Source organism: Puma concolor, chromosome C1, assembly GCF_028749965.1.
Source record: "Puma concolor isolate L17-30 chromosome C1, mPumCon1.1.hap2, whole genome shotgun sequence".
NCBI lineage: Eukaryota > Metazoa > Chordata > Mammalia > Carnivora > Felidae > Puma > Puma concolor.
Genome location: NC_141674.1, coordinates 156,317,202 through 156,336,073, shown reverse-complemented (window position 1 = coordinate 156,336,073; position 18,872 = coordinate 156,317,202). Strand labels below are relative to the sequence as shown.

Here is an 18,872-nt window from a genome sequence, read left to right as displayed (position 1 = left end):
TATGGAAATATTTCCATGACATATGATGAAGTGACTATAATTATGAAAGATGCTTATATAACATAATTATATTCCTGTGACAATGTGTGTGTGTGAGCTTGCATAGAAAAATGTCAAAAGTGATACTCAGCAAAATAGTAACAGTGATTATAATTGGTGATATTTCAGGTGATTTATATTTCCTTTTTAGCATTTTACTGTACTGCTTGAACTTTCTACATGAGTACGTATTACCCTTATAATTAAAATTATTTTGGAGGAAAAAAATGTCCACAAACTTAGTAAAAGGAGAGAAAATGTCACAATGATAATTTCATTTTCCTTTGGGATTGCTCAATCTTTTGATTGTTATGAAATTGCTTTCAATATAAAAGGACAGTTCTGAAATCGTAAGAGATAAGATGGCAGATAAAAATACTTAAAGTCATGATTTTCTGTAGCATGGAAATTTAACTATTTCTATCCCCTCCCTCCTCACCAGGTATGTTTCTGGCTGAGCTGATAGAAAAATACTTCGTGTCCCCTACCCTGTTCCGAGTGATCCGTCTCGCCAGGATTGGTCGAATCTTGCGTCTGATCAAAGGGGCGAAGGGGATCCGCACGCTGCTCTTTGCTCTGATGATGTCCCTTCCCGCCTTGTTTAACATCGGCCTCCTGCTCTTCCTGGTCATGTTCATCTACGCCATCTTTGGAATGTCCAACTTTGCTTATGTTAAAAAGGAAGCTGGAATTAATGACATGTTCAACTTTGAGACCTTTGGCAACAGCATGATCTGCCTGTTCCAAATCACCACCTCTGCTGGCTGGGATGGATTGCTAGCGCCTATTCTCAACAGTGCACCCCCTGATTGTGACCCCAAAAAAGTTCATCCTGGAAGTTCAGTTGAAGGAGACTGTGGTAGCCCATCTGTTGGGATATTCTATTTCGTCAGTTACATCATCATATCATTTCTAGTTGTGGTGAACATGTACATCGCTGTCATCCTGGAGAACTTCAGTGTCGCTACTGAGGAAAGTACTGAGCCCCTGAGTGAGGATGACTTTGAGATGTTCTATGAGGTTTGGGAGAAGTTTGATCCTGATGCCACCCAGTTCATAGAGTATAGCAAACTCTCTGATTTTGCAGCTGCCCTAGATCCTCCTCTCCTCATAGCAAAACCAAACAAAGTTCAGCTCATTGCCATGGACCTGCCCATGGTCAGTGGGGACCGGATCCATTGTCTTGACATCTTATTTGCTTTTACAAAGCGTGTTCTGGGTGAAAGCGGAGAGATGGACTCTCTACGTTCACAGATGGAAGAAAGGTTCATGTCAGCAAATCCTTCCAAAGTGTCCTATGAACCCATAACAACTACACTAAAACGAAAACAAGAGGATGTGTCTGCTACTGTCATTCAGCGTGCTTACAGACGTTACCGCTTACGGCAAAATGTCAAAAATATATCAAGTATATACATAAAAGATGGAAACCGAGATGATGATTTGCCCAATAAAGAAGATAAGGTTTTTGATAACGTTAATGAGAACTCAAGTCCAGAAAAAACAGATGCAACCCCATCCACTGTCTCTCCACCTTCATATGATAGTGTAACAAAGCCAGACAAAGAGAAATATGAAAAAGACAAAACAGAAAAAGAAGACAAAGGGAAAGATGGCAAAGAAAGCAAAAAATAGAGCTTCGTTTTTGATATATTGTTTACAGCCTGTGAAGGTGATAAATTTGTGTTAATAAGACTCTTTTAAGGACGTCTATGCCAAAACTTTTCATCAAAATAGTCTCAAAGTCATTGCCGTGACTAGCTCAGATTCCCTAAAATAGGTGGGCAGCATTAGCAGATGGCTGTGTTTGCACTGGTAGATGATTCTGTAAGAATTGTAAGAATATTCTATAGGGGTTATTGACTACAGCAAACAAAGGTGATTTAATTTTATTTGCTTTTAATAAATCAGAAGACCATGTGGAAAATGTTCACATCTGCCTTGTCATCTTTTCACAGAATGGTAAATATTCGTGTTTCCCATGCAAATACAACCGCACACATGCATCTATCATTTGGATATCTATAAAAGTATTTTACCTTGGCTTTGCAATGAAATACCCTGATACAAGGAATGGACATTAATAACAAACATTTACTTAATATATCTTGTTATATTAGGGAGCAAGACTCTTCTTCATGTACAGAAGTCATTCTATATTTTGAGGTGCTTAAATTTATTCTATATCGCAACAGAACCAATTTTCATGTGCCTATACAATGCCATGAGATTATAAACATATGTAGGCGATTCATTTCAAGGAATACTTTTCATTCATCTTGACTCATAGACCAACCAGGATAAGACTTACCTGTAGAGTATTGTGCTTCATAGCCCACCTTTTAAAATATCCTTCTTTGTTCATACAATAACCATACAACATGAAAAATTATTTTAAGTACATATCGCATTCCTCAAAAGAAGAAAAAAGTGAAGATACTGAAGAAAAGGAGGAAGTGAAGAAAACGTTATTCTCTATTATTTATACAAACTAACACCGGACTGTGCTGCCTAAAAACACCAGTGATGACCCAACTCTTCATCTGTTTGGTCACAGTTTTCTGCTTTTTCTCATGCAGTATTGTCAAGTCATTCTTTCGCACAAAGCAACGTTGATACTTTGCTTCCGTGAAGTGATTCCTGATGTACAGAAACCTATTTGATACTGTGGTACATGTCTGAGAAGATAATGACTTGGGCAAAGTATTTACTGCATCACCTGTTTTCCATCCTAATGTGTGTATGGCAGACTTCCAAGTCATAATATATGGCAGGATTTCTTTTTTTTTTTATGAAATTTATTGTCAAATTGGTTTACATACTTTCAACACAGACTTGTGTTTAGTATGAGTGAAAGATCATTCAGTGGGGATTCTTGCCAACTTGCTTTCTTACCACTAACCTACTTTCCTAATTTGTGCTATTAATCCTTTTGGACCTTTTTCTTTCACCTGTAAAATGAGGACAATGTCACCTTCACCTTAAAATTCTATGACTATGAGGTATATTTTACATCAATCAATAAAGTACCCTGAGCTTATAGTTTACCAAGCACATATTCATTTTGCTTTAGCTGTTGTCCTCCTACCAGGGATTTTAAGCCTAGCTTTAAAAAGTCCTTGTTGGTAGTGGCTTAAAAAGAAATGACCATGATGCATTTTTTCATGAGTTTATTTCAGGAATACGAAATATTTCTTCTATCAAGTTACTTATGCATAGGCAAAAATTGAATTACATAAGTAGGAAGTAATTTTATTTAGAAGATTTTGTAGGAGTTTTCAAAGCAAATGTACATATCATTCATTTGCTTTTCTAAATTAAAAAGGGACATAAATTATATTTCTATAATAAATACAACATATTTTTTGTTGCTCTGGCTAATTAAAAATAAAGGAGATTTAAACATGCCTATAGAGATGAAGAGTATGGGTAGAGAATGATAGAAAGGAGGAGAGACTAAGAAAAACAGACAAAAACAGAGACATTTCCATAGAACTTTGTATCTTGAATCTTTTAAAATTGTGATGTATTTTACAACATCCATGAGGGAGATAATCACTTCTAGACATTTGTCCTAAGGTACATATGAAATTAAATCTAGGGCCAAAGATTCTACACCTACATTCAATCATTCATCTTAGGTTACTTGAGCCTCTTTTTTATTTAATGTGAAAGATACCATGCAGTGTTTTCCTGGACTATGTAGAGCATTGCATTGCATATCTGTTAAGCCTGTTGAAAATAGGTTTTGACAATTAGGGAACCATACAAAATCTATTACATTTGTAAGGTTTTTAATACATTAAATTAAGAAATTAATATCATCTTAGATTTAAATTCAGTCTACCTTCATTATTTTAAGCCCATATAAATATAACTGCATTTTGCATATTTATATATTATGAAAAGATATATGGTAGATAGGTTTTTGTGTGATTTACTATTAATGTTTTTACATTGCCTTATTTTTATGTAAAGTAAAAAATATTGGCAACTGGTTCCTCAACAGTTTCTTCTTAGCATTTCAAAAACAATTTACAAATTTCCTCTTTTCTCCTATTTCATGCTGAACCAATTTCATGCTGAACAATAATTTTTTTTAATATAACATAGTTAGGTTTTGTATATATACGTTTTCCCAGGAATGTCTAGTTGTGACTTTTTATCAATTAAAAACAATATTTGGGATTAAGAGCTTATTTAGTACTGTGTAAGCTTAAAGTAAAATTAGACTTTGCTTTTCATGTAAGGTACTGTTTGGTACTGATAATGAGATACCAACGTCCAGAAGGCACTGTCATACTAATATTTAAATCACATAATCACTAAATTCACTTTACCTAATGATATAGAATGGTAGTTACACTCTAAAATTTAAATTAGAACTAAATGAAAGCAAACACAAATGGAAATAAAGATTTGAACACAAATTCATACGTACAATTTGGAGAAATTACAATGGGAGAATCTCATTTTGCCTTTTTGACTGTCATATCTTTTGCAAAAGATATAAGTGATTTGTGGGCTGTTTCTAGATGCTGATTGTTGAAAACCTCAACCTAAAATGTTCGGCATGATTTTATAGATTTTTGATAGCTTTATTAAAACGATTTAAGATAAAATGCACATGTAAATAAAGCAGTTTTAAATAGCAATTTTGGAGAAATGTCACTGTAAGTAATGAAAAGAGGGCCAGCTAAATTAGAAGGGGCCAAGGAAGTGGCCTGGGTTTAGGACCTATGTATAGAGACATTTTTTTAAAACACCTGTGGTTATGATGTAATATTCTTGAGGGAAATAATCAAGAATTGCTTCATAAAAATAAATGAATAGCCATGAGTATAATAATGCTGTTTACATAGAATTCTTTCACAATTTCATACATCTGTGAATGCTCAAAATGTTTGATTTTGTCATACATTATATTGCAGTTATACCCAAGACTTACACATTGTAATAGAATGTAAAAATAAAAATCGTTAACAAGACAGAGTCATGTGTGCATGTATTTTCTGTTTATGTGAGAATAACCTTTAGGAAAACAAGTTTAGTGCATCCCTAAATAAGTTGAAGCTGATAGCTTTTTTTTTTAAATGGAAAGATGGACAGTTTCCAATGTCCTCCATACAAAGTCTTCCAGGATAAGAAATATGGGGATAAAGAATATAGAGTTCCAAAGGAATTCATTGAAATCCACAACAGAGTTTGTGCAGAAGAAAAAATTTTAGACAAGAAATGAAAATATGCCAACATTTAGTTACACAGTGACTGTATGCATCTTTTTCACGGAATAGAATAGTGTAATTGTGTAATTGAAAGATAGTATAACATATATAATGGCTAAGGGCTTGGGTTCCAGATCCAGAACTGTATTTGGATCCCAATTAAGCCATGACTCTCTGAATTTCCTAAATACATTATTTAATCTGTATGTGCCTCAGCTTTCTCATCTATAAAATGAGGATAATTGTACTACTTCACTATACAGTCACAGGATAGAAGGAGGAAATCCACATGAAGCAATTAGAACAATGCCTGACAATACAGAATCAATAATTTACATTAGTAGTAGTAGTTAGTGTGGCAACGAGTTTGCCACTAAACATGAGAGAACCCAGGCAACCTATCATATAGGAACAGAATGCATTCTTCATGACAATATTTTCTCTATTTTATGACTTTGTACAAATAGAGTACCCAAAAGAGTCTCACATATCTTATCGATATGTAAAGAACATTTAGTGATGTGACATGTACACAACAATATTTCAAAGTGGAGATTTGTGAATTCAAGTAACATGTGAACATGAAGAAACGTGTATATTTACAAAGGTTTAGCTTATTCCAAGAAAAAATTTGGAGGAGGTAGTTCCCAGAGTTAACTACATAGTCAAGCCAAACCTGTATTTTGTTTTAGCTGTGAGCATCCAGTCCTGCTTTTGGTCTTTAAGTAAGACACAGTAATAATAATCGCTGCCATGCTAGGCCATTATTTCAACCTTGTATGCTATTATAATGGCATATAAAACATTCCTAGGGACTTCTGTACTGGCAGTTGTGATAATCACTGCAAAATAAAATTATGATCCCTGAACAGCACCATTATGCATCTTATGAGTGGCAATCACATGAAGTTCCTACAACAAAAGACTGAACTTCTTCCTTACTATAGATAACACTACACCATAATCCAAGCAAAATTAGCTGCGGAGTACATGGTCATCTCAAGGGAGGGAAGAATTGCATGCTGGCTAGAGCAGAGACCTGTGCCGCAATACCATTTGATGCACACAGGAAGAGAAACATGAATAATTGATAGCTCTAAACAAGCAGTAGAGCAGACATACTTCACTTTACTCCCTGTTATTCTGAGTAGTGTAATAAGATATGCGCATTAACAACTGAGCTAAGAAAAAAGTCAATTGTAAGAGATTAGGAGGTATGTGTATTGTCCTTGTCATGTATTTCAGCTTCTCATTTAAAATATTTTTCAGAAACAATTGAAATGCAACAAAGGAATAGATAAAACAATGGACAAAAGTATTTGGAAAAGACTTAAGCCTTGTTAACAATTATAAAAACCTAATCGAACTGTTCCCGATGTAATATTTGTTGGTATGTCCTATTTCTTGTTTTATTTCATAGGGGACAAACATCTTCTATTTACTTAATTTCCACTAGGAACAGCTTGGAATGTCTTTATGAGCCAATGAGAATAATGACAAGCAAAGACAAACCATATTACTAAGTGAGAGAAGCCAATTTGAAAAGGCTACACATTGTACAAATATGCAGATGGTTCCAGTGGGAATATTTCAACGCAGTCAGAACACACTGAGGTTCCATAACCATTTGGGAATTTTAATAAAATTGATTTTGACGACATTAGACCCCTAGCACAGTTGAAATGAGCAGTACCAAAGAAAACTTTTTTTAATGTTATTGAGGGCGGAAACAAGCAGTTCAAAGATGAGGTGTGAAAAAGACCCCTGTTAAAATTGAATACAGGTAAGCAGAGTTTTCCAGCCTTCCCAAAAGCTCTCACAAATCCTTTCTACTTTGAACCCTTCTGCAGAGTTTTAGAGCTGCAGACACCTTCACTTCTGTCTCAGCCTCAGGCAACAAATCCATGAATTCAAAACTTTTCTGATTCTTAATTTATCTCTAGAAAGTCAAACTAAACAAAATTTAGTTAATGGTCAAAAAGAACTAAACATCATATATGAGTTTGTTACTCATTATTCAATATCTACTGAGCACCTTCAATCTGTCATTCCCCTTCAATCTGCAGACATTAACAAAGCCCTTCCCTCTTAAGGGACAAAATGATGTCCTTCCCTCTTAAGGCAAAACTGATGACCCATGAATGATCATAAATATCAGAGTAATATTATATTGGTTTTATCATACATTATTAATCATGAATGTATATGTATTAGATTATGTTTTATTACATGTTCTATAGTCTATGTTATATACTATTTTATTTTATGATAGTTAGATAATATCAGGATGTTTCACTCTCAAAGCTTCATAATTTTTGGTCACAACTTAAAAATAGTGAGTTGAGGGGCACCTGGGTGGCTCAGTTGGTTAAGCGACCGGCTCTTGGTTTCAGCTCAGGTCATGATTTCACAGTTGGTGAGTTCATGCCCTGCATTGGGCTCCAGGCTGAAAGTGCAGGGCCTGCTTGGAATTCTCTCTCTGCCCCTCCCCCTGCTCGATCTCTAAATAAATAAAATAATTTTAAAAAATTTAAATAGTGACTTGAAGTTGTGTCTTTTCTTTTCTGCCTTTTCTGCAGATTTTTGTAACTCCAAAAATACTTTGTTCATTCATTCCAATGATTTATAAGCTGTTTTGCCAGAGAAAGTCACTCAGGAGCTAAATTTTGATTCCTAATAGGTATTTTACTTTTCACTCCTATAAAAGAATTTTTTTTTAATATTCAAAGTAATCACTTTGCTTTGGCATTTATGCCAAAGATTTAATGAGACAAAGACTCAAATTTATAGTTAAAATAAAAATGTACGCTTCTGTTTGAAGCTATAGTATTATCCTTGATGTTCTTCTCAACATTGAAAATTAAGAACTACCTTTAAAATAAAATGTTACGGATGAAAAATAGGTATCAAAACTCCACAGAAAATATTTTTTTCTTTAAAAACATCGGTGAGGCTCACAACTATGAAACTTCTAAATATCAAACTCTCATTCCGCCTGCCTTTAAGAAAATAAGAAAGATTGAATTCTCTTGTAATCTCCTTGAACAACTCGGTGCATTTTGATATATTGGTTCTAGCTGATGCCCTCTATTGAATCAGTTTAATAAGAGAGGATTGGGAAAAAAACAGAAGTGGGAAAAGATTTCACTCATGCTTTGTTTTCCTGTCTTATTTACTTCCTTTTATATACTCATCTTACCCTAACCATCTTATTTAGACCCTCAATTCAGAACAAAGATTGATAACTTGTTTAGAGTTACCTAATTTGGCCCTGGTACTTGCAAACAAACAAACAAAAAAAGTTCTGTTTATCTCCAAAGAGTCACATATTGTCCATTTATTTTAAAGACAAATGGGTCTGCCTCCTACAAACTTCAGCCAGAATACCACTTAGAGCTGGGTTATGGACAGAAAGCGATCTGGGAGGGAGCCAGGGGGAACAAGAGATGAAATCTACTTTACTTTGTGACATAAGCCACAGAATACACCAGAAATCTGAAGAATGAGTTGAGAAGTGAGTGTTTTCAGGTGAGCATATTTTAGGTTTTTTTTCTTTGAAATAAAGATAAAACTTCACTTAAGTCTTATGCCTAGAGCTAGAAAGGGCTTGAATAGCTTGCTCTAAAGAAGCCGGTGCCGGTACAGAGAAATGCCCTTGACACTGCACAAACCTGAGGAATTACTCTGGCGGCTTAAAAATGACAGCCTTTGGCATTGTTTTCTCTATTGTCATTTCTTCCTGTCCAGTTATTTCCTCCTAGAGTAAGGTAGCTCTTTTTTTTCTCCCCTGCTTCTGTCATCTTGGGAGCTAAAACCAATGAAACTAATCTCTTCCTCTTTATAAAATCAATAAAGCAAATTAGACATGACATTGAAAGCACTTTAAAGAAATCTAAGCTCTGTTTTTCAGAGTGAAATACCATCTTATACCTTTAAGAATCATCAAAAATGTAAATATACAAATATATACACAGCAGCAGTATATTATGTAATATCATGAGATTAAACCTGTCACCAACAACATGACTGTGAACTTGAACAATGTACTGTATTTTCCAAGCCTCAAGTTCATCTACAAGAGACTGACAGTCGTCTTAAAGTACATAAATACACGGTAGAAACTTTAACGGGCAGCAATGTATTCTGCACTGTCTGAAGTACCTCTCAATCTAGGATTCAGTCATAAATTCAATAATATGATACTGAGCATCTATTGTGTCCTAGAAGAATCAATGATAATAGCACTATGCTATTTTCCATATTGTAACATGTATAGATGATAGAGAGGAGCTTAATCTAGATAGGGCAGCCTAGAGCTGAATATTAAAAACTGAATAACAGGGGCACCTGGGTGGCTCAGTCGGTTAAGTGTCTGACTCTTGGTTTCAGCTCAGGTCATGATCTTATAGTTCATGAGGTTGAGCCCCACACTGGGCTCTGTGTTGACAGTGCAGAGACTGCTTGGGATTCTCTCTCTCTCTCCCTCTCTATCTCTGCCCCTCCCCTACTCACTCTGTCAAAATAAATAAATAAACAAACAAACAAAAAAACTGAGTTACAGTTTTGAATGTGTTGGAATTTGAGGTACTATGAGTCAAAGTAAAAGTCCTGAAGGCAATTGAATATAAGACCTGAAGTTAAATGAAGTTCAAACAGGGTTAGAGACAAATATCCAGGAGTCATTGCCTCCCAGGGGTGGATGAATTCAAAGGCATGCTAAGTCAACTAGGAAGAGTATACACAGGTAGAAGCTTGAAACAGTCTTAAGGGGAGTCAACAGAATATTAAGAAAGAGAATGTGATAATGTGATCAGCATTACAAACTGCTTCAGATTTGTCACACAACTCAACACTAAAAATGTCAATCTTTGAGGACAAGTGTTTTTGGTGGAATTTTAGATGCAAAAGCCATAGGGCATGAGTCAATGAGAACTATGTTAAGCATTAATATGACCATTACCCACTGCTCATGAAATTCACCTTGCCAGCACACAGCAGGGTAGGTATTAAAAAAATAAAAACTTAAGGATTCAAACTGAATATCCTCTTTTCTGAAGTGTATGTTTGCATTTTCTGCCCATTTTTAAATTGAGATTTCAGGACATCAGTGGCAATATCAAAGTAGGGACTTCTGAAAATCTACTTCTCCATAAAAGAAGAGGAACACTGGCAAAATTGTCAAAAATCGATTTTTTCAAAACTCTGGAAATTAACCATAGGAGCTTTAATTCAAGAAACATGACTGAATCTCAGTAAGTACAGCAAGCTTTATAGTTGCTTCAAAAACCAATAGTCTCATAATCTCAGTGAAAACCAGCGATCTAAAAGCCAGTGGAAGGAGCAGAACAAGTTTGGAGCTGTCCCAAAGCCCACTTTCAGAAAACTGACAATTCCCTGAAAAATGCACCTGCAAAGCTATCTTTATTTGGCCTAACTCAAAGTTCACCTAATGCACATAGCCTTTTCCTTGGAGTTGTTCACCATTATCTAACATTGCAGCTGCCTAGGGCAGTGATAATAGTTGGGGTAAACAAGATTACCAAAAAATTTAAAAGGAAAGGCTAGGGAATGACACGTCCATAATGGACTTCCTAAAACTCCAACTTATTTCTGGGAATCTACAAGCCATCAGCCTATACAGGACTGCGAACATGCCGGGGCTATGCACATGTATGGAGTTCTCACCTCTGGCTGACCTTGAGGCTTTGTATAAGCAGGAAATGACAGTTAAGGTAAAGTTGTAAACTGCCTGCCTGAGTCTTAAAGGCATGTCCCAACAAGCAAATAGAGGCTCTCAGCAAAGGCTGGGAGACGTAATCATGCATGACATCTAAAGAAATTTCTGTCCAATCATTAGCTAACCACTAAGTTAATTGAGCAGACTTCAGTGTCCACACAAGACAAAGAACACAGACTTTACTGATTTAGCCCAGGAAAACCACTAAACAAACAAGCAGCACCCCACCATCACAACAAAAAGCAACAAGGACAAACAAAGCGGGAAGGAAATCTGACCTTAAGATTAACAGGTGATTTCTTATTAGAAACCATGGAAGACAGGGGCAGTAGGATGACATATTCAAAGTACTTGAAGAAAACTGAACTAGGAACTCTATATCCAGAATAACTAACCTTCAAAAATGGACAGGTTAAGACATTCTCAAATAAACAAAAACTGAAAGACTATGTCGTGAGCACATCTGTCCTACAAGAAATACTAAAGACAGAGCTTAGGCTGAAATGAAAGGACATCAGACAGTAACTCAAATTTACAGGAAGAAAGAAACAGCACCAATAAAGGTAACCAAAGCAGTAAATCTAAAAGATAGTATAAATGTATTTTTTAAATTACTTTTTAATGTTTATTTTTATTTTCAAGAGAAACAGACAGACAAAATGCAGGCAGAGGAGGGACATAGAGAGAGGAAAACACAGAATCTGAAGCAGGTTCCAGGCTCTGAGCTGTCAGCACAGAGCCCTATGAGGACCTCAAACCCACGAACCGTGAGATCATAACCTGAACCGAAGTCAGATGCCCAACCGACTGAGCCACCCAGTCGCCTCTGTATAAATGTATTTTTATTTGTAATTCCTCTTTTTCTCCTATATGATGTAAATGATAACCACAGAAAGCAATAATTTTACTTTTTTAAGAATGTTTACTTATTTTTGAGAGAGAGAGCAAACATAAGCAGGGGAGGAGCAGAGAGAGAAGGAGAGAGAAAATCCCAAGCAGACTCCATGCCATCAGCCCAGAGCCCGATGCAGGGCTCAGTCTCGCTAACCATGAGATCGTGACCTGGGCTGAAATCAAGAGTTGGATGCTTAACCAACTGAGACACCCAGGCGCCACTTGCAATAATTTTAAATCTGTGTTGATGGGCGTATAATGTGTAAGGATGTAATTTATATGATATAATAGCACAAAGAATGAGGAGGGAAAGGAGATATTTAAGAGCAAATATTTTATATACTATTGACATTAAATTGGTATTAGCCCAAACTGGATTGTTAGAAGTTAAAATATTAATTGTAATCCTCAGAGCAACCACTAGAAGAATAACTCAAAAAATATTTTTAAAAAATGGCAAGGAAATTAAAATAAAACAGTATAAAATATGTGTTTGACACAAAAGAAAACAGTAGGGGAGAGATAGAGAAAAGACATGGTATATAGATAATAACAAAATGGCAAACAAAAATGCTATCTTACAATACATTGGAATGTCAGACTTTTTCTTTTCTTTTCTTTTTCTTTTTTTTTTTTTAAAGTAGGCTCCACACCCAGAGATCAAGAACTGAGATCAAGAGTCAGACACTCCACCAACCGAGCCACCCAGGGGCCCCAGTCTTATTCTTTTTTTAAAGCTGTTCATTAGAAAAATGAAAATTAAAATAAATTAAATATCACTAGACCACTTTCAGAATGGCTACACATAAAAAAAAAAAGACTGACAATAACAAATATTGGAGCAAAAGGAATTCTCATACCTTTCCAGCAAGAACATAAATTTGTATAATTACTTTAAAAATATGTTTCACAGTATCAATACTAAACATATTCTATGACCAAAAGTCTTATACTAGGTATATATACACAGAAATGAGTGTTTATAACCACCAAAAGACATTTGTATGACTGTTCAGAGATGCTATATTCATAATAGCCTGGAACAAATAGGAACAATGGGAAAATCTATCAAAATTAGAAAGGATAAATATGGTGGTATACATACGCAACAATATACTATGGACAGCAAGAAAAGGCAAGTTGCTGATACATGCAAGATCATGGAAAATCTCACCAAGAGGCTAGACACCAAAGATTACATATTGTGTGAGTTACTTTATGAATCATAGCAAAAGACAAAACTTATTTCTGATCATAGAAGTCAGAAGAGTGGAACCATTTGGTGGGTTATTGGCTTAAAAGGGCATAATGGAGAATTCTGGGATAACAGAAATATTTTATATCTCACCCCAGGTGGCGTTTACATAGAAGTACAAGTATTTCACTATACTGTATATTTATTAGACCTCAATAGAATAGGAAACAACAACAACAAGACTGTGTTAAGGAGATCAGCCACCATCTCCAGGTGGTTTAGCTACAGTACCATCTTGCTGCTCTGTTACCTGCTGTTCTCTTGCTTTTGGTTCTGGGGAGTTTCCTTTAATTTCTTGCAAGCTTTGCCTTGTATTAAAAAAGATATTTATTAAATTTTGCCCAACAGACATTTTATATCAGATTTTTTTTTTCAGGATATCTAGTCATCTAATTGCTGAACACTAACTAAATGAACACAGAATGATTTCCTGTTTTGGAATCTCCTGTAACTTTGTCTGACAAGTACAGAACATAAGGTCATTCTAATGAAACTTGGGCTTTCAAAATACGTTTTTTCTCCACTTTTAGAGCCTCCCAGAGCAAACCTAGGAATAGATTTCTTTTAAAAAAGGGAGTAGAGAAGGGTGCCTGGGTGGCGCAGTCGGTTAAGCGTCCGACTTCAGCCAGGTCACGATCTCGCGGTCCGTGAGTTCGAGCCCAGTGTCGGGCTCTGGGCTGATGGCTCAGAGCCTGGAGCCTGTTTCCGATTCTGTGTCTCCCTCTCTCTCTGCCCCTCCCCCGTTCATGCTCTGTCTCTCTCTGTCCCAAAAATAAATAAACGCTGAAAAAAAAAATAAATAAAAAGGGAGTAGAGAAGATAATAATTTATTCAAGAAGACTCATTAAGACTGACACTTAAGTTTGTAAATATCATTAATGTTTTAATTCTTTTTATCAGAGTAATCATTTGGTGATCCAACTGCAACATCATTTTCCTACCACACTGTAATTCCATTTTACAAACAACACAGAGCTATTTGAGAACTGGGGTGTACTGTAAACGTGTTAATCGTTTCTCTTTGGAGGAATGGCTTGAAGTCAAGGATGCAATATGAACAGCTCTCTTTTCTCCAACTTGCAAGAAGTCTAAAGGTTTTTCTTCCATTTCTTAGACAAGCCATTCTCTTTACAAGTCACCTCAAGCTAGAAATTAGCTGATGAACAGAGATACCCAATCTATCAACAAGTACTATAGGTTTAACCTGTAAACTATTTCCCAAATCTGCCCATTTCTCTTCATCTCCACAACCTTGACCCCAGTCCTAACCACTATTAGCTCTTGTCTAGACCTTTACAGTAGCTACTGAACTCCTCTTTGGGATCCACGTTTTGTTCCCTACTCTCCACAGAGCAGTGATCCTTTGAAACTCTAATTTCCATCAAGGTATTCTTTCTAGTTCCTCAATTCCTCTCACAATTCTTTAGCAGGAAGGGCAGACTTCTTAGTATTCTAAAGGGCTGTATGTGATCTGGCCCCTTAACTATATTAACCCCATGTCACACCACGCTTTTCTAAAACTCACAAGCTGTAGTTCCACTGACTTTCTTTCTGTTGTTCAGTCCACTAAGTCTACTCCTACCTCAGGGCCTTTGCTCTTGCCCCTCTCCACCTGAAATGCGCCTCTGATTCAGAACACAGCTGTGTCTTCTGAGACTTCAGCTCAGCTTGGACAGGCCTCCCCTCATCAGCCTACTTAAAGCAACCCCACTGGCCTTAGTCATTCTCTCCAACGTTAAACTGTTTTATTTTCATCTCATCATTTACTATTATCTAAGACTATTATGATTTTATCTATTTGTTTTCTTGTCTCCTCTCAATTCATAAACATAACCGTGTGAGGTAAGACCTTATTTATTTTAGCTAACTCCATCCCTAGAAGGCTTGAGATCCAACAGATGTTCAGGATTCATTAACAGATTGTTTCAGATCCTAAACTCTGCCACTTTGGCTTGAAAAGGAAAAGCTCTGATGCACTAATCACAAAAAAGATCAGTGTTTGTTCATAGTTTCGTGTTCCCTTTTCCATGGGTCCATGAATTTAACAGAGAAATCTTGGGGATCTATGTTGGGAGAAGGATGGCAGGGAAGGGTTTTCTGGAATCTTTCCATTCATATCACATATTTGGTCTATGTTTGGCTATTTTTGTTTGCTTCATAAGAGAAAAAGCAAATTACCTCCTAAATCAGTCCATCAGGAAATAAACAACCACAAAAGGAACACCTATCAGTAGTATGCTGGTAAATGTTTGCTAATTGGCTCTCCTAGAGAAAAAGAAGTTCGTGTTTCTATGTACCTTTTGTCGATTTCCATGGTGCAAATACTCCCACGACAGCTAGTTTCAAGCAAACAACCTGAAGTCACTGAAATTGGACTTGGGAAAAGATGGGCACCACTGGCCCTCGATGTCACCCACGTGCCAAGAATAGTGTGAATTACTTTATATTCTGTCTCTTCTATCTTAGAGCAGCCCATAAAACTGATTTATTAGTCTTATGTCAGAGATGAGGAAATAAGTTTAGGTAATTTGCCTAAGGGTGCCCACTATGAGGGAGAAACCAGAGTTCAAATCCAGATCTCTCTGACTCTGGGGGCTACATCTTTGATTTGTTTCAAGGAGTGGTAGCCAAAAAAGCCACACACACACACACACACACACACACAGAGCAATAAACAATACAACCAGACTTTGGTTAAATGTTAAGGTGCTTCTTAAGATCACAGCTATTTTCTGAATATCCTAGATGTCTTGCAGATGAAGTCAATTTTATTGCTAGCATCAATTATATGTGAGTATAGAATTAGATGGATTGAGAATCCTAAAAGTATGTTAATCAGAGTTCAGTGCACCAGCAAAATCTTGAAACACTCTCTCTACTCCTCTTTCTTACTTTCTTTGCTAGCTCTTTTTGACCCCTTCCCTCTAGACATTAACATTCTAGACATTAAGCGGAGCAGGCACTGAAAGGAAAAGTGACTCAATATCAAACAGGATGTATCTACTACTTTAGCACATCTGATGAAAAACCAAAAATGGGTCAGCTCCCAGGATAAAACTGTTGATGAGGCAGTGAAAAAGTTTCATCCCTTCGGAAGATGAAATCATCGTGTGCCAAGGATAAAGAGAGGAGATTGGTCCCAAGATAGACCTGTGATTCTCAGTATCACTGCAGATGCTGGGCTGCACGGTCATTTTCTGATTCAGTAGACCTAGGGTGGGACTCCACCTTTGCATCTCTAATAACTTCCCAGATGATGCTGAGGCTTTTTGTCCAGTGACCACACTTGAAGAAGGGATGCTCCAGAGGCCAAGTAATTTGAATATACATTACAGCTGGAAAGACATTGGTTAAGATTACTGTTCTCAAACGTAACTGCATATTGTAATCACCTGAAAACCTGAAAACCAATGCCTGGGTCCCATCTAAAGTTTCTGCTTTGATTGGTCTGCTTTGATTGGTCTGTGGTCAGCCTGGGTACTAAGATTTTAGAAACTTCCCAGCTGATTCCAATGTGCAGCTAAGCTTGAAAAACAATGGAAGTTACCCTGGATTTTAATACATACGTGATGTATTTTTTTTAATTTATTTATTTAGAGAGACGTAGGGGAGAGAGAACCCCAAACAGGATCCAAGCTGTCAGTGCAGAGCCCAATGCGGGGCTTGATTCCACATACTGTGAGATCATGACCGGAACCAAGATCAAGAGTCACACGCTTGACCAACTGAGCCACCCCGGGCTCCTACACGCCTCTCAGTGCCCATCCTAAAATGGACCCATCAGAAAGGTACTCCTTCCCTCAATTTCCTAGTTTGTTTTAAGCTTGTGTTAAACAGTAGAGGTTTGAGTGCCAGTAGAGGTTTGAGTATCCAGTGGTAGACTGCCTCAGCTGTGAGTTAGGAAGCTCACCACTGGTTCTCACTCAGTCATTGCTATTTGCTGTGTGACTTTCTTAGTTGAATATGACATTTCACTGCTTGGTTTTGTCTTCTGGTTAAGAGTGAGCAGTATATTAAGAATATGGAAAATGCTTACAAAAGTTTAAAATGTTATAGAGAAGAATTATTAAGAATGGGTATGATGACAATGATGCTTATAGATGGTTTATAGATTTAAAAAATTAGTACAGCTCCTAGTTCAAATATATTCTCCCAGATTATTGGCTACATGAGAATCCCAAATGAGAACGTTAGAGTAACTGCTCAAATGCTACCTGCTTGTTGAAATCGGCTTTGGTCCAAGGTAACCAATGTGCTTATAATTCTACAGTATATATTTTTATACCTATTGAGGACAGAGACTATGAATCTTTCACGTATATGCTTATTCAAGTGCCAATCACCTAATAATATATTATTTCTCTGTATATGAGATATTAAAACATGTTACCTCTTTTCCATTATTAAAAACAAAATGACACTGCAACTACTCAGATTCTAGAAGATATTTAAAATAATAATATAGTAAAGAGACAAACTGTGGTTCCATTTTGGCCTCCAAGTTTTAAAAATTATATAATGGCTCCATCTTCTGGTCAATGAAATAAAGAATTTCCAGGCTCCAAAATGCAGTTAGGTTCCATGTTCCACAAATAATTAAACTAGTCTAGTAAATGTCAGGAAAAAAAAAAAAAAAAAAGGCTTTTTATTCAGCAAAGGTCCACAAGCTTCATTAACTTCTTCCTTGAGAATTTTACTTACTTTATTGTTTAAATTGACCCCGATGTCTCCAATGCTGCCATGTAAAAGCAGATGGTGCTGTATTTGTCTTGTCTAGTTTCCTTTATCATTGCTTCTCACCTTCCCTCTTGGTACTTCTTCCCCCCTGCAGAAGAGTTCAGAGTCCTCCTACTCCTGAGACTTCATGTGAATTTGATATATCATGCTCTGTACCCAACTTTTCATTCTAGTTTGGAAGAAAATTTTACGAAATTTGTGCTAAAATCATGATGAGAAATTATGGATATTCGCGCTGACCCACAAACAAAGTTTAGTTCCTAGAGATGGGATGTCTCTTAGAAAGAAAGGCTACCAGTAGTAGATCTACATCCAATACGTATATTCAAATCTTTTGGGGTTTATGGGCTTAACTTAAAGGAAATAAAGACCTATTGAAAAGTGAAGTTAATTTTAAATGAATAGAAAAGTTGTGTACTTGAATGAAAAAAAATGACGATGAAACCCCTTTATGTTTGGATGTAAATCTCACAGAAATGTCTTACTCTTCCTGCCCTCAGTCCATTTGATATTCCTTTGGGAAGTGTAACACAATTTACCCATATTCTTTAGTTCCTAAAAATACAGTAAAATAAGACACCATTTTAAACTGTATCTCAATGTCTTTCTGAGCCTTAGCAAATAAAACTTACTGGTTCGATATAACTGAATGTTACTATATACAGCTAGGTTAGTATTTTGGAAATCCAGTTGGAGCTTATTGTTATTATTCCTGTTGTTTTGCTTTTTATTAAGAGGAATAAAATCTTTTCTTGGAATAGGAAGACAGTGACATACTGAAATAGAAGTTATGTTTTTACTCCTTACATTTGTTTATAGAAATTGTGATTTATTTTTGTTGGAATGTTCTGGGTCACAATAAAGGATATTATTCATACCAAGACATATTGGGTCTACCAATACATCTCTTGGGGTAAAACATGCAAGCAGTTAGCTAACTATAGGAAGCAATACCATACTTCCTTCTCTGAAACTTCTGTTAGAA

General features: G+C 36.2%; 1 protein-coding gene and 1 long non-coding RNA gene across 6 annotated transcripts in view; one reads left to right on the top strand and one right to left on the bottom strand.

Annotated features, from left to right (window-relative positions):
• Nucleotides 1-5,031, top strand: part of SCN9A (sodium voltage-gated channel alpha subunit 9) — a 168,188-nt gene extending 163,157 nt beyond the window's left edge. For all 3 annotated transcript variants that reach the window (XM_086718809.1, XM_086718808.1, XM_025924769.2), the window contains one exon: nucleotides 482-5,031. In XM_086718809.1, the coding sequence (XP_086574935.1) occupies nucleotides 482-1,674 (1,193 nt within the window). In that variant the 3' untranslated portion in view covers nucleotides 1,675-5,031. The remainder of the gene's footprint in view (nucleotides 1-481) is intronic.
• Nucleotides 1-18,872, bottom strand: part of LOC147578512 (uncharacterized) — a 126,127-nt gene that overhangs the window by 75,375 nt on the left and 31,880 nt on the right. For 2 of the 3 annotated variants that reach the window (XR_015255283.1, XR_015255285.1), the window contains exon 2: nucleotides 528-724. This is a non-coding gene — a long non-coding RNA (uncharacterized LOC147578512). The remainder of the gene's footprint in view (nucleotides 1-527; nucleotides 725-18,872) is intronic. The other variant, XR_015255284.1, reaches the window with a different exon arrangement.